General features: G+C 40.4%; 1 protein-coding gene across 1 annotated transcript; it reads left to right on the top strand.

Annotated features, from left to right (window-relative positions):
* The first annotated feature begins 400 nt into the window (after window positions 1-400).
* On the top strand, window positions 401-9,154 carry LOC116328742 (sodium- and chloride-dependent GABA transporter 2-like). The gene is made up of 15 exons (XM_031750605.2): window positions 401-660; window positions 808-996; window positions 1,686-1,820; window positions 2,646-2,786; window positions 2,887-2,974; window positions 3,065-3,197; window positions 3,304-3,438; window positions 4,147-4,250; window positions 6,151-6,275; window positions 6,391-6,503; window positions 6,626-6,763; window positions 7,674-7,776; window positions 7,917-8,017; window positions 8,150-8,320; window positions 8,402-9,154. Exons 1-15 carry the CDS (start codon window positions 654-656, stop codon window positions 8,549-8,551), a joined length of 1,833 nt encoding a protein of 610 aa, XP_031606465.1. The 5' UTR covers window positions 401-653; the 3' UTR covers window positions 8,552-9,154.
* Window positions 9,155-14,729: the final 5,575 nt, after the last annotated feature.

The following is a 14,729-nucleotide window of genomic DNA, read 5'->3' as shown; positions in this document are numbered from 1 at the left end:
TTTGGCATCCGTCTGAGTGAGGCACCTCTATCAGAGAGAAAGAAAGGGCAACCACGGTGGGCTGCGAGGATACTCAAAGAATTACATAACTTTTGTTTTGTTGTGCAGCCACATCTTCCACCACTTGCTGTATGTTGTGTCTTCAGACCCATCCACTGAGAAGACTTTTTGACCAAATTGCTAAACATAGATGAAAGGAAAAACAATGGTCTATCTGCTATATAGCAACACATGTATTTCTTTCAGACCTTAGCACCATATTTGTGGAAAACCTTCTTCCATCAAGTAGTTTGACTTTGAGAATGCATCTGTTGATGTAAACAAACATGTATATTTGTTTCTTTTTTCCTATGTAGCCAAAGTGCATTGCAACAAGAACATGAGTTAAGGCTGACAGGTCAAATGTCATCCCCCTGGACTATTACATTGCACCTTATTTTAACAGTAGAGACATGGTGGATGATGTACTTTGCTCAGAAGGGACCACATGCAGGGAAAGAGTGGAGGCTGGCCTTGGTTTAGCATTACAAAACCCCACCTCTCTGTCCAGCCACGTTAAATAGTCAAACCTTGGCCCCAGTCTAACTGAAACCTCCAGATTCAGCTTCAAGCTCGTCACAAGAGTTCCACACTGCTAACAAAGTGGCACCACAATGAAAGGTAAGTGCACATATATTTGAACTTGGTGCGCTCTACAGCCGGAACAGTTTGGTGTGCAGAGACATCGGCTTCCAATTCAGGCGATATTGTTATCAGCCATCAAGTTTCCATGGCCTGCTACGATCCTCGTGTACATCTGTTGTACAGGAGACTCTGTCAACGCCAGCCTCCCCAATTACACCAGCCATGCCAGTGACTTGCCACCCTCTGAAGTGAAGATGGAGGAGAGGGGTCAGTGGAGCAATAAGCTGGAGTTCGTTCTGTCAGTCGCCGGCTCCATCATCGGCCTGGGCAACATGTGGCGGTTCCCTTATCTGTGCTACAAGAACGGGGGAGGTGAGTAGGAAGATGAGCTAAGTAGAGAAGATGAAGAGTGATCCTCATTGCAGTTTTCCATCAACTAATTCATGCACGTCACTAATTTGTACAAAAGGTATGTTAAGCAAACACCTGAAGATCTTAGTATTATTCTGAAATTGATCACATTCTGAAATTGATCTCTGTTCACTAATGGACTTAATGAGAGACAAAACTTGTTATTGCGAGTTGCAGACTTTATTCAAAGGTAAAATTTATACTTAAATTGATTTGATGAAAGAAGTAAAGACAGGTGCATTCAAAGTTTCTGAAAATCTGTTTGGAAAAACAGCTCTTCCTTCATTGGCTGCATGTTATGCTTGTTTGACTGCTAAATTAGATACCACCTTCTCTCTCTCTCTCGCCCTCCATGGGGTGGCGGGGTCAGAGTTTGGGAATGAGCGGGGTCAGACAGCTGTTGTTGCTCCTCGCTCACAGCAGCTGTTTCTGCAGAGAAGCAGAAAACTTGAACAAGCCACATGCCCTCGGCCTCTCTGCGGGCTTTCATGGTTTTATGTGGTCTCCTTTCCTTTTTTTGTACTTTGTTCCAAATCACATTCAATATTTCTTGAAGGTGCAGACAGTAGAAATACATCGCATTTGAACAGAGTTACCCCAGCTGAAAGTATAAACTCTAACCCTTAATCATTTGCTCATTTTCAACACAGGTGCATTCCTCATCCCTTACCTGATCTTCCTGTTTACTTGTGGTGTTCCCGTCTTCCTCCTGGAGGTAGCACTGGGCCAGTACACCAGTGAGGGAGGCATTACCTGCTGGAGGAAAATCAGTCCTTTGTTTGAAGGTAAGGAGGATTCAGGTAAATTCGGTTTTATCTATATAGTGCCGTATCAGAATAGGAATCTCCTGAAGGCACGTTGTATTGTAAAGTAAAGACCTGCCAGTATTAGAGAGAGACAACCCCCACTGATGCACAAACCTCCTATAAGAAAGCACTTGGTGATTGTGAGGAAGAAGAACTCCCTTTCAGCAGAACCAGGTTCAGGGAGGAGCAACTGTCTGCTGTTGCAGACAGCTGGGATGTGATAAGAAGAGAAAAGAGACATACATTCTTAGATTTTGACACAGAAGAGAGCAATCTGGAAAAAAATAGCTTCATAGGGACTGAAAATGAAAATTGTCAGCGAATCACAGCAGCCTGAGCCTATAACGGCATAGCTAATAGATGTTTGAGGGTCACCTGATCCAGCCCTAAGTACAATATAAGCTTCATCAAAGAGGAAAGTTTTAAGCCTAATCTTAAAAGTAGAGAGGATATCTGCTTCCTGAACCCTGAGACTCTGCCTCCCATTCTACTTTTAGAAACTCTACCAATCACAAGTAAGCCTCCAGTCCAAACCAGCATGCTTTACTGGGATAATATGGGACTATGAGGTTTTTATGATATGATGGTGTCTGATCTTTCACGACTTTGTACGTGAAAAAGAAGGATTATAAATTCAGTCTCAAATTTAAGCGGGTGATCTCTCTTCTTCATCTTCATTATTATTCTCACTGTGGTGTTTTGGAAGATCAACATCAGCCCCAAGCATACATATTTTTTGATATTCAGAATATACTAATTATAAAGGTGAATATTGTTACATATATTTAAATATCATTTGTGCAGGTCTTGGCTATGGCACCCAAGTGATAGTGACTCTGCTGAACTTCTATTACATCATCGTTCTGGCTTGGGGGATTTTCTATCTGTCTTTCTCCTTCTCTTGGGACCTGCCTTGGTCTTCCTGCAATAATACGTGGAATACAGGTAACACAACAAAGCTTCTTGAATGTTTCCTCTTAGAATGTATTTTTCCCCTTCTTATAGTGCAATGATAAAAAAAAATTATGTGGTTTTTCCCCTACAGAAAACTGTGTGGAGTTTCAGAGGAGAAACACCTCAACTGACCAAATGATCAACCCGAACACCACCTCTCCTGTCATTGAGTTCTGGGAGTGAGTTATTGCACCCTCGATGAAAAGCAGATAGTGACTGAATGATTTAGATGATTTGTCACTGATGTGTTTTTTTTCCCGTTTCAACAGGAGAAGAGCACTAAGGATTTCCCCAGGCATTGACCAAATGGGCTCGCTCAATGGGGACCTGGCCCTGTGTCTGTTCATCGCCTGGGTCATGTGCTACTTCTGCATCTGGAAGGGGGTGAAATCCACAGGAAAGGTGGGTGAGAGGGGGACTCAGAGGCAGCTCTGGGGTACGTGATGGATGTTATGTGGTGATTATTTTGGCATGTTTCCTGTTTGCACATATGCGTGTGTCGATATAGGTGGTCTACTTCACTGCGACCTTCCCCTACGTGATGCTCATTGTGCTGTTGATCAGAGGACTCACCCTTCCTGGCGCTGGAATCGGCATCCAGTTCTACCTTTACCCTGATTTGGGGCGATTGGCAGATCCACAGGTATGAAGATCATTTGCACAAAACTCCCTTAGACCAGTCACAAAATTTTCAAAGAGTGATGTGAACCAAGAGCAGGTACCCCATGGCTCTCGGTTGGGGGGAAACTTGTTTCTGCTGGGTCCATCTGCTCTCCATGAAAGAGACAGGGACCGCGGGGATTAAATGCAAGGTCAAAACACCACTGGGACTGTAAACAAAAGATCTACCAGGACTGAGCTGAAAGCAGACAGAAAAATCAGGCTTTTCCCCCTTTTTATGGAACAAGACCTTTTGAAGTGGCTTTTTAAGTTACCAAAAGAATCTTTGACTAAAATGTATGGGAGAAGAAGGATTTCTACAAGAATCTAGCTTATTTTGGGGCAAAGTAAGCAAACTTTTTAATTGTGTTTTTTCAGATTTACAGACCAAATCCAAAATAACTCCCCAAATAACTGCCCAATGGTGTTTCAAAACAGTTGCACGACAAGTGTTAGTTTTACATCACATGTTGAAATAGTGCAATATCATCTCAGTTTGCTATTTATGGAAGCATGGTTAATAAATGTTCAGCTAGAGCAAATCCAGTAACAGACATTTCACTTTTGCCCACCAGCGTTAGTCAGTGATGGCTGAATGTCTATGGAAAGATGTAGCACATGAATCCTCCTGGTCGCACAGCACTGCACTTGAAATCTCTATATCTCTATATTCATATCTCTCCTGTGTTAGGTGTGGATGGATGCTGGCACTCAGATCTTCTTCTCCTATGCCATCTGTCTGGGGTCGCTGACTGCTCTGGGCAGTTACAATAAATATAATAATAACTGCTATAGGTATGTACACAATGCAGTATCCATGTGCTTATTCAATTACACGCTTACATAGATTCAAGTCATTTCTCAAAATTATTTAAGCCAATAAGTTGCTCATTTTTGACATTTGTTTGTTTTTAGATTGTTTTAGTGCGAGTTGTCCAGTTTTAGAGATGTCTAAGTTATGAATACGATAAAATTACCTACTTTTGTTGCGCTCAAACACCGTTTGAGCCATTTCACATACAAACTAATTTCTTTCTGCTGTATACATTTGCCAAACAAAACATTGTACAACTAGCAAACATTACCGCTACATTGAAGTTGTTGCACACTTCCATCTGCAGTGAAAAACGTAAGTTCCCATGTGAAACTGATAAATAACTTTCCATGTTATGTGGCATTTTTAAAGCTAAAGTAAATATTTTTTGAGTTTATTCCGTAGAAAAAAGACTGTTGTACTCAAAAATAAAGATAGACAAGTGTCTTATTATATCTTCCAAAAATGAATGCATCCTCATTAATCCATTAAAAACACATAGGAGCCCTGTTTGGTGGAAGCCACCATATTTCCCTGTCAACTTAAATAGCTGAGATATTCACTTCTGTTTATCCAAATCACATTTTATGTAGGTGGCTAGAAAACAGCCACATACACAGCATGCCAAATAGCTCTTTCAAACTATATATGACAATTTAAGATTTGTACATGTATGTGTTTATCATCTCCAGCATTACGGTCTCTCCTCTCTCTCATTCACAAATCATCCTTTACCTCCTCTGCAGTCAGGGCTCTAACAAACAAAAACATGTATAAACATGCATATTTATTCTTGATATTTCCTCAATTACTTATTGTCAGCAGCTTAAACATGTGACCCTCTTATCTCCAGACAGCTGACAACAAGCCAGCTAAACAGCAAAAACAGCTAGTTGTAAGCTAACATCATGCCCGCTAATGCTAGGTTCCAGCATCCTCAAAATCGCACTTTGCCTCTAATAAACACTTTGATTACATTTTCACATAGTATTTTTTAATTTTATTTTCTATTTTATACAATGTTAGATTCACTTCTACGAAAGTTTTACTCATGCTGGCTAACAGAGGCTAACAGCAGCTCACAGTGGCAAAAACAGCAGTGCTTACTAACGGAAAAGTTCAAGATATCCCCAACAACTCACCTCACTATCACTGTCATCGGACAGAAGGGAGCATGGCTGGCTCAAATCATATCACATTCCCTGCACAAAGTTTTACAGCCCCGGACCCTGCCACCAGAATAGATAAGTCAAGTACCATAGCAAACCTCATCAAAAGATTGATATAATAATAAAAATTTTAGAGTGAATTTTCCCTTTAAATAGTCTAAAGTTTCTTTTTAAGATTAGATTTGAAGTAATTCTTAATATTTAGAAGAAGAAGCTGCTCCCTTATTCACAAGGGGTCGCCAAGGTGGGTAGACTCGATTAAAATCACTAACTCAAGCATCATCATCATCACCACGATGTGAGCGATTGCGGCTCAAGAGTTGGCAGTTCGTCTTGTAATTGGAAGGTTGCCGGTTTAAGCCCCGGCTCGGACAGTCTCGGTCGTTGTGTCCTTGGGCAAGACACTTCACCCGTTGCCTACTGGTGGTGGTCAGAGGGCCCGGTGGCACCAGTGTCCGGCAGCCTCGCCTCTGTCAGTGCGTCCCAGGGTGGCTGTGGCTACAATGTAGCTTGCCATCACCAGTGTGTGAATGTATGTGTGAATGGGTGGATGACTGAACGTGTAAAGCGCTTTGGAGTCCTTAGGGACTAAGTAAAGCGCTATACAAATACAGGCCATTTTACCATTTACCATCACCTCTTACTTTATAATAGCCTTTCTGAATCTGATGCTTAATTGCACCGTAAAACGACACTTAACATATTGTTGCAGAGACTGCATGGCGCTGTGCTTTCTGAACAGTGGCACCAGCTTCGTGGCAGGCTTTGCGATCTTCTCCATCCTGGGTTTCATGTCTTATGAGCAAAATGTTCCCATTTCTGAAGTGGCAGAATCTGGTGAGACCTGATATCAAGCAAAGTAGCAGTAATCCCATGGTGACACTAATTTCTTTTGATACTTAGGCTGGTTTGTGTTTGTTCAGTTTAAGTTGTTTGCTTTGTCTCTGCACAGGCCCTGGCCTGGCATTCATAGCTTACCCTCGCGCTGTGTCCATGATGCCCTTGTCTCCCTTGTGGGCGGCCCTCTTCTTCATCATGATTGTTTTTCTAGGGCTGGACAGTCAGGTACAAAGCTGTGCACTATTTTCAGATAACACGCTCCACCATTTTGATGGTTTTTCTTTTTCATGATTGCTTTAATGATGATTGCATTCCTATTAATGACTTTTTCCCCTCTCCTACATCAGTTTGTGTGCGTGGAGAGCCTTGTGACGGCCATCGTCGACATGTACCCAGCCGTGTTCCGTCGAAAGTACCGCCGGGAGCTCTTCCTGTTAGCCGTGGTCCTGGTCTCCTTCCTCATGGGCCTCATCATGCTTATGGAGGTAGGGGTCATACTCTTGAACTATAAACACACAGATTCACACAGCTCAACAAAGATCAACAAGTACAGAAGTAAAATGGGCCTGCAGTGTGTAGTAAATGATTTCATACGAGTTTCTTTAAATCATTCATTTTTAAAAGCTGTGGTGTCATCCCTTGTTTCCTAACAGGAATGAATGCCTTTAGCAGCAGTTTGCTTGATCATGTGACGTTAAAGCTATTGCCTTCATACACACACATACTCTCAACAAATCGGGCTGTTGCTGGGGCGGAGGGATGCTTTGTTCTGATTAAATAAACTCTTACTAGAATCCAACGTAGTTGACGTGGTTTCACCTCTGCACAGCTGGAAGCATGAATGCTCTGTAGAGGTGTCAACAAGTCCTCAGTTTGTAAGTACAAGCGCGTCAATGGTTTTGTGCGACCCTTCTCAGGTAAGTGACAAGCATTGGTATGCAATGCTCCCAATTTTAGGATGAGGGCTGAAATAGTCAACTTTGGGGCTTCAAGGTTTCAAGGTCTTTGTATAATAACAGTACTATAGTATAATAACAATATTTTACTGTACAGTTTTCAAGCTACCATTCATTTTTAGTTAAAGGAGACCTATTATGCCCATTTCCAGGTCTCAGTTTTTATTTTTGGACCTTATTAGAATAGTTTTGCAATAAGCCATCCTAACCTTAAACCCTTTAAACCAGCTTTCTTCTGATCGGCTGCCCCTCGTAAAAAGACAAAAACAAAGGGGGTTTGCAGGTGTGTGCAGCAAAAGCTATGTGCCTAAGATGACCATATTAGGGATATCTCCTTTCAGTGACTTCATACGGAGCCAAGAGTAGAAAAAAACTGTCTAAAACTGTAACTGTAAACTATATTTGAATGATTATACCTCTTTGGTTTGTATCTGTCTAGGGGGGCATGTATGTCTTTCAGCTCTTTGATTACTACGCAGCCAGCGGCATGTGTCTTCTCTTCATGTCCATCTTTGAGACAGTTTGCATTGCGTGGGTTTATGGTAAGCAAACAGAACTGCATGTAAGATTACAGCACAAGCTTTGACGAGTAATTCTGAGTGTTCACCCAAGTTACTAGCAGACACCCAGCTGGGAGTTACATTGTGCCACGATGACATGTGTCTAAATCGTGTTTTTCCAGGCGCTGATCGCTTTTACGATAACATTGAGGATATGATTGGTTACCGGCCAGGACCGTATATCAAGTGCTGTTGGTTGTTCTTCTCCCCTGCCACATGCATTGTGAGTCTCAGTAAAATAGATAAAGTTCCCAAAATGACAATAAATGTTCTATTAGCGAAAAAAAAAAAAGAGGAAATAAAGCAGGTTTTTGATCCTCACTAGTTGCCGTACCCTGTTACCTTGTCTCTGCAGGGCACCTTTGCATTCTCCCTCATTAAATACACTCCTCTGAAGTACAACAATGAGTATGTGTACCCGTGGTGGGGATATGTGATCGGCTGGCTGCTTGCTCTCTCCTCCATGGTCTGCATCCCACTGTGGATGGTGTATAAGATCAGCACCACCCAGGGGACACTCAGAGAGGTATGCTGATCATCCTGTCAGTGGAAAACATGCGCCCAACTCGTGTGCTCCCGATTTTAATCTTTGTTTGCTCGTTCACAGCGCATCCAGTTGCTCATCAGACCATCTGACGACTTACCTAAAACCAAGAGGGAGCAGGAGAGGTTACTGGCCATCTTTGCTCCAGAGGTAGACACCACCAAGACTACAAATGGCTACTTCCCCGTCTCCGAGGCAGACTCCAACTTGTGAGGCTTCAGTGGTCTGTGGGATCCACTGACTTTAATACATAACATACACGGTGGACTCAGGCGAAAGTAGTGGCATGACGATTTTTGAGTGATAAAATAGGGCAGAAGAAATTAAAAAAGTAGCCTGCCATTTGAATTAAGAACTTTCAGAGTGGAAAGGAGAGTTTTTCAGGGACAAAAGTAATTTAGACAAACTTGTTCTTGAGTCTGGGAATCCATCGGTAAAGTTTATAAGTAACCCAAGAAAAGCAAAGTCATGGGAGGAACAGCTGAATCATTGGATGTTCCATAACACTTAGAGAGCAACTTCTTAATGCTCCTTTATGTATCTGACAACACTGCATGGCTGTTTTGTCATATTTGTATCATATTGTTATGTTGTGATAAATAACTGCAGAGGTTTTCCTTTTGTATTTAGGGAAAATGAGATTATGCTTAACAGTAGACATAATAGGATGCAGAATAAATACATGGAAATGCAGAATACTGATATGGACTAATATGGTATATAAACTGTAGTTTCATTTTTTGTACTGTAACGTATAATGACTGTACAAAGAAACATTACTGTTGTAAGTGCGGATTGAAAAATAAACTTTGTAAGTTGTCCTGAACCATTTTTTCTTTGCTCTCGGAGGGGAACTTCCTAAAGTCTGAAAAAATAATCCAGATTCGGGGACGTGGATGTTAAGCATGGAAGCTTTAAGGGGGGGGGAAGAGTCGCATAGTCTTTTTCACAGCAGCCATTGTTCTTTTCTGCTTAGGCACAGACCTTTAACTAATGTGATCAGTAACGCCTGTGTTTACCTGCTATTTAAATGGAAACTCTGGTGGATTAAACACACTATTATCTTACTCAGGCTTACACCTATAGTACCTCATTCCTTGTGTACACTGGCTTGTAATACAACTGGATTTAAAACAGGTTGGTGCTTGTAGGTGAACACTTGTGACAATAGCACTAAAGGAGTGCAAACTTCTACTTCAAAGCTCACCTAAATGCTTGCTGGGTTCATTTCTCTAAAACATGTTATTCAAGTTGGAACCTGCAGCAAAACACCACTCTTTGTCAGGTTTGAACCACAGACTATATATAAACGTAGGATGTAGTTACTGCTGAAAAAGTGAAGCCACTGTGAAAGTGCCTTACAGCTGCATTGGTTTTCATAGCTAGCAAGAGAGAGCAATAGTCACTGCTAAATACAACATGAAGTTCAGGGCTCGCAAAATCGCTAGCCCGACGTCCCGGGGCTAGCGATTTTTCCAGTCGGGCTACCAAAATCTGATATGCCCTGCCCGTCGGGCTATCATAGGAAGGAAAAATATGTGTCAATGCTTTTGCATTTTCTTTCGCAAATGTAGCTGAGTAATTATGTCATTGGCATCGATGAGCCTCTGTCAATATGTGACATATTGAAATCGCGTTTGAATTTGCGCTTGGTTTTTGCTTTCACTTTCAATTTGCGATCGCGCGAACGGTGTATAGAGAGCGGCAGCACTGATTGGTGAGTGACGATTAATTGCGCACCAATTCCTCTGACATCGTCTTATCACTCATTAGCTTACTATTCAAACCTGACAAGTGAAATCTCCCACAGCAAGCTTAAACATGTGAGAGGTTGATTGCGCAGAGAATCGCTGACCGTTATGTGAGTACGTGTGTAAAAGCAGCAGGATTTACGCTGGTATTTTAGTTCTGCTGAGCCAAATAAGACAGGTCAGGGTGAAGAAGGGGCAGCCAATGAAAAGCCGACCACAAAACGGAAAAGTTATGACAAATCAGACTATGAGGCAAAAAGAAAGCTCAGCTTTTTTGGTTTCATGGACAAAAGAATTTATGTGGCTGGAATATGACGAGCTAAATAACAATGTTCTGCTGGGTGTGTCGTGAGTTTCCCTCGATATCTCAGTCACCAAGCGCCTTTGTTACTGGGACCAGTAATTTTAAGAAAGACCCCATCAAAACCCATGAGAAATGCAAGAAATGCATTATTGCCCAGTCTGCAATATCTTTCCCAGAACAAACAGCAATTGCAAAAAACATACTAAAAATAAACCAAGGACAAGAAGAAGTCCTGAAAAATCTTTCAAAAGCGTACTATGTTGCAAAGAGTTAACTACCATTGTCAAAATTTAGCAGTCTTTCCAAACTTCAAAAAGCAAATGGCCTCGATCTTGGTTCCACTTATCTCTTACCCTTGACTTCAGTGGAAATTTCAGATTCAGGATCTGACACAGACTGATTCATGTTCTACACAGTTCTTACAAATTCATAGAAATTTCTGTTCAATTTGAACCAAGTATTTGAGTTGATGACTGTGATTTTTATACAGTTGTTGTGATTTGTATTTTAACAATTTTCTGATTAATTTTTGTTTCCTTTACAATATTATACTTTAATGTATAATATTGTAAAGGAAACAAAACATTAAAAAATTGCTCTCTTTTTTATTCGGGCTACTTAAAATTATTTTGGGCTACCAAAAACTGAAGAGTGCCTGCCCGAAGGGCTACCAGGGATTTTGAAATTTTGCGAGCCCTGAAGTTCATTTTGAAAATTATGCTATTTTCAATTATATAATTATATAATAAGTTTTTACTGTCTGTTGTCTGGTTTAACAAAACTTGATGGAGTTGAGTAACACCAAAGGTATGTTTCAATCCACACACTTGTGTACAATCTTTATATTAGAAAATGAATAAATACAAATGAATACATTTGGCTGATACAAAGGGACATGTCACATGTGCATGTTGGGTTTTGAGACTCTTAAACTTTAACTTTGTACAAATCCACAAATGCATGCAGCATTCAAGTGCTAGTGGAAAACTGGAGCATCTGGGCTTCCTGTGTCTTTTGAACATGTCCCTGCTGCTACAAATGTAACTTTAAAAAAAGAAAATCAGTCCGTAACAATCAAAAGTCTCCAATTTTATGAAAATGAAGAACAAATCACCAACAAATCACATCAGGATTTTACTGATATGTTTTTTTTTCTTCATAAAATCATGTTCTATAAAGTGATAAAGTATAACATCTGCGGACTTTGCAAGTGCTTAGCTTGTATAAAGTATGCTATTAAAGGTACAGGTTTAGTTTCAGTTACTTTCCAGAGTTGGATTATTGTTTACAGTTAGTTTAAAAAAAAACAAACATTGTTATTGCTTTATTAATATTGACTGGTTTCTGTCTTAGTTTTTATTATTATTATATGAGCAGTATTTGGCAAAGGTAAAATTTCAGAAGTTCATAATCTTCTATTACAGTGGAACTATTTGACTTGCAGTCATGTAGAAATCCCAGTCTCAGTGAACATGTGCACCACTGCGTCACGATGTTGAGTGTGTTATTAAGGTACACCCGAGTAGCTATTGCAGGAGTAGGTTTGTAGATTGATCAATAGCTCGAGAGATACTTTATTTTATAGTCCTTTGCAGGAAATTATTGCTATGGCAGTTAAACACAGACATAACATGGCACAGCCCAGCAAAACAATATTAATTTATAATAAAATGAAAAATATATAAATAAATAAAACAGCTATGTGCAAATATGCAAACATGTGGATACAATCATATTATTTTTATTATTGTACACTGAAAGAATATGAGCTTTCAATATTCATTCAGATTTTTCTTTTGTCATTTGTCAGCTTTTCTAATGTACATTTTAAAGATATTCAACTACTTTAGAGCTTTGAAAACTCAAATCATTGAGCTTTCAGCATTCAGACCACATTTTCTCCAGGAACTGCATTCACTTGTCAGTGGCGTGTCTAGAAAATTTTTGTTGGGGGGGCCAGGTAGGGGCACAGATTTGGAGAAGGGTGGCAGATGTAATTGGCAGATAATGTTAAAAAAAATTCTACCAACAGTTAACCATCATTCAATAACCCTATAAACATAATAACGGAATTTGCTTTTCACTCTTATTAGAATGAGGTTTTAACCACTACGGTGCAAAGTTTTTAGATACTGTGTTGATGAAGTATAAGAGATACAATCAGTGCTTTGTCAGTGTTTATTCAGCATTCAAGGACAGCAATATTTGCATAGTATTTTTACTGACATATAGTGCACGTATGTTTTGGGCAAAAACATTTTTGAATATTAAAATACGAACATTTTTAACATACAATTGGCAAATTAGCCAATGCCAATGCAAAACTTTATCTGCCTATTAAAAAAGAAGATAATCTTCTCACAAACTGGTGTTTGATTTTGAAACAGGAAAAAGTGGGAAACAAATGAAAAGACTAACATTTGAATGAAACCTGAAAGCAAGTAAATACTTTCTATACTGCCTTATGGTAAACTTTGGTAATATTGATGTATAAAGAATAACACTGGCTGATGATGAAATACAGTCAGCTGGCATGGTGACACTGCCAGTATTAACCTGCAGGGCTGGACTGGGACAAAAAATCGGGCATTTTGACTACAGACCGGCCCACCAGGTATTAAAGCCATAAAGCCTTTGAATGAAAACAAATGCTGTTGTGACAGTGATGTACACTGTCTTTTTGGTTTATGTATGATTTCTATCAATTTTACATCAGATAAAAACTTTGTTCGCAAGATTCAGATAGTTATTTAATAAAAGCTAGATATTTTAAATGAGAATAAGTAAGAAAAGTATTTCTTTGTGCCCCCCTTTCCCTGTTAATGCCCTACATGCCCCCCTGGCAAAACTTTGCTAGATCCGCCCCTGCATAGTTACCAGCTGTCAGCTACACAGAAAAGGATCCTGGTGTTATTTGTCTCTCAGAAACAGTTCATAACTTCAACTCATTCATGTCACCTAAAAGGTAAACCTGTTTCTCCATCACCTGTTCAGCTCTGATGATTCAGTAAGGACATCTCCTGGTTTCATCTTCATGTTTCCCTCTCACCACATATCCAAACCGACATCATGACCAGCAGCTTTACAGCTGTGGCTCCAGCAAACATCAGCTGATACTAGAAATTAATATTAAATAAATTCTAACAACAGCTGATCAAACGTGCTGCTGTTGTTTAACGCGACATCTGCTGGTTTCCTCTTTCTGGCGCAAAGTGGGCGATAAATAAACAAGAGAAAAGCCGATCAGCTGATCATTGATCAGTCTCATGATTGAAGTAGAAACAGGAGAGGGAGGGGGAGAGAATGAGAGGAGAAGAGGCAGCTGTGCAGCAAAGACACAGAATAACTCCAGCTTTGTGTCTTTTTCATTCTAGCTTAAGTCCGGGACAAACTGTGTCTCTTCTCAGCTCAATACAAAACCTGTAATATTTTCTCTGAATAAAGGACCATTCCATTTTTAAGGAGCCGTTTGCAACTCTACTAACTAAACTTATGAATAAAGTTCAACATCAATAAAATCATAGCACCCACCCAGCTGTATAGAAACTCCGTCATGCTAGCTAGTACACAGTACGAGTTATTGTAACTGATTGTAAAAAGTCAGCACAACGAAAATAAACTCCACCTAAACTTGGTTTATATCTGACCCAGATAGACTGCAGGTCATAACTTCTTACCTGAAGTTCAGTTCACCTGACACTCGGACCGGCGGCTGCCTCGGGTCTCTCCTCCTGCCTACCCTTCCCTCATCCACCTGCTAGCCGCTGTGGAAGCTCCGCCATGCTCGATGGCCAGTCCAGCTATGTTAAACTGTTAATCTTTCGCCGAAAAACTGTTTCCTGCAGTGCCGTCTTTCGTGCTTGGCTCTCCTACCTTTGCTAACATGATGCTCATAGCGCAGAAGCCGATGCTGCATTCACTTACACTCGGATATCTGAGCTTCACTGTGAAAACATAATCGTACATTTGAGATTTTATTGTAACGGGGTGGCACCTGGGGTGGCCAGTCTGGTTGTGGGGGTGGCCTGTGCCCCCCCAGGCCACCCCGCTGGACACGCCACAGTCACTTGTTAATTGTTTTCCTTTTCCAGGTGTATGATATGTTATAGTGTGAGGTAACTGGCAGTTCATAAAACTCTGCTTTCACAGTACTTTTCCCAAAATTGCAATATTATAGATGGTTCAACTTTCAGATTCTTTATATTGGGATTTTCTCTTTTACTGTGTTCACGGAGTGTTAAAAAGTGTCACTTGTATTGTTTCCCCTCATTGCTGGTCTTTATTTTTAAAGGCACAGTTTCTTTCTCAGCTGTAAACCCGTGCATCCACAATGATG

This window comes from Oreochromis aureus, linkage group 17 (genome assembly GCF_013358895.1).
Source record: "Oreochromis aureus strain Israel breed Guangdong linkage group 17, ZZ_aureus, whole genome shotgun sequence".
Taxonomy (NCBI): domain Eukaryota; kingdom Metazoa; phylum Chordata; class Actinopteri; order Cichliformes; family Cichlidae; genus Oreochromis; species Oreochromis aureus.
This window is presented reverse-complemented; position numbering and strand designations above follow the sequence as displayed.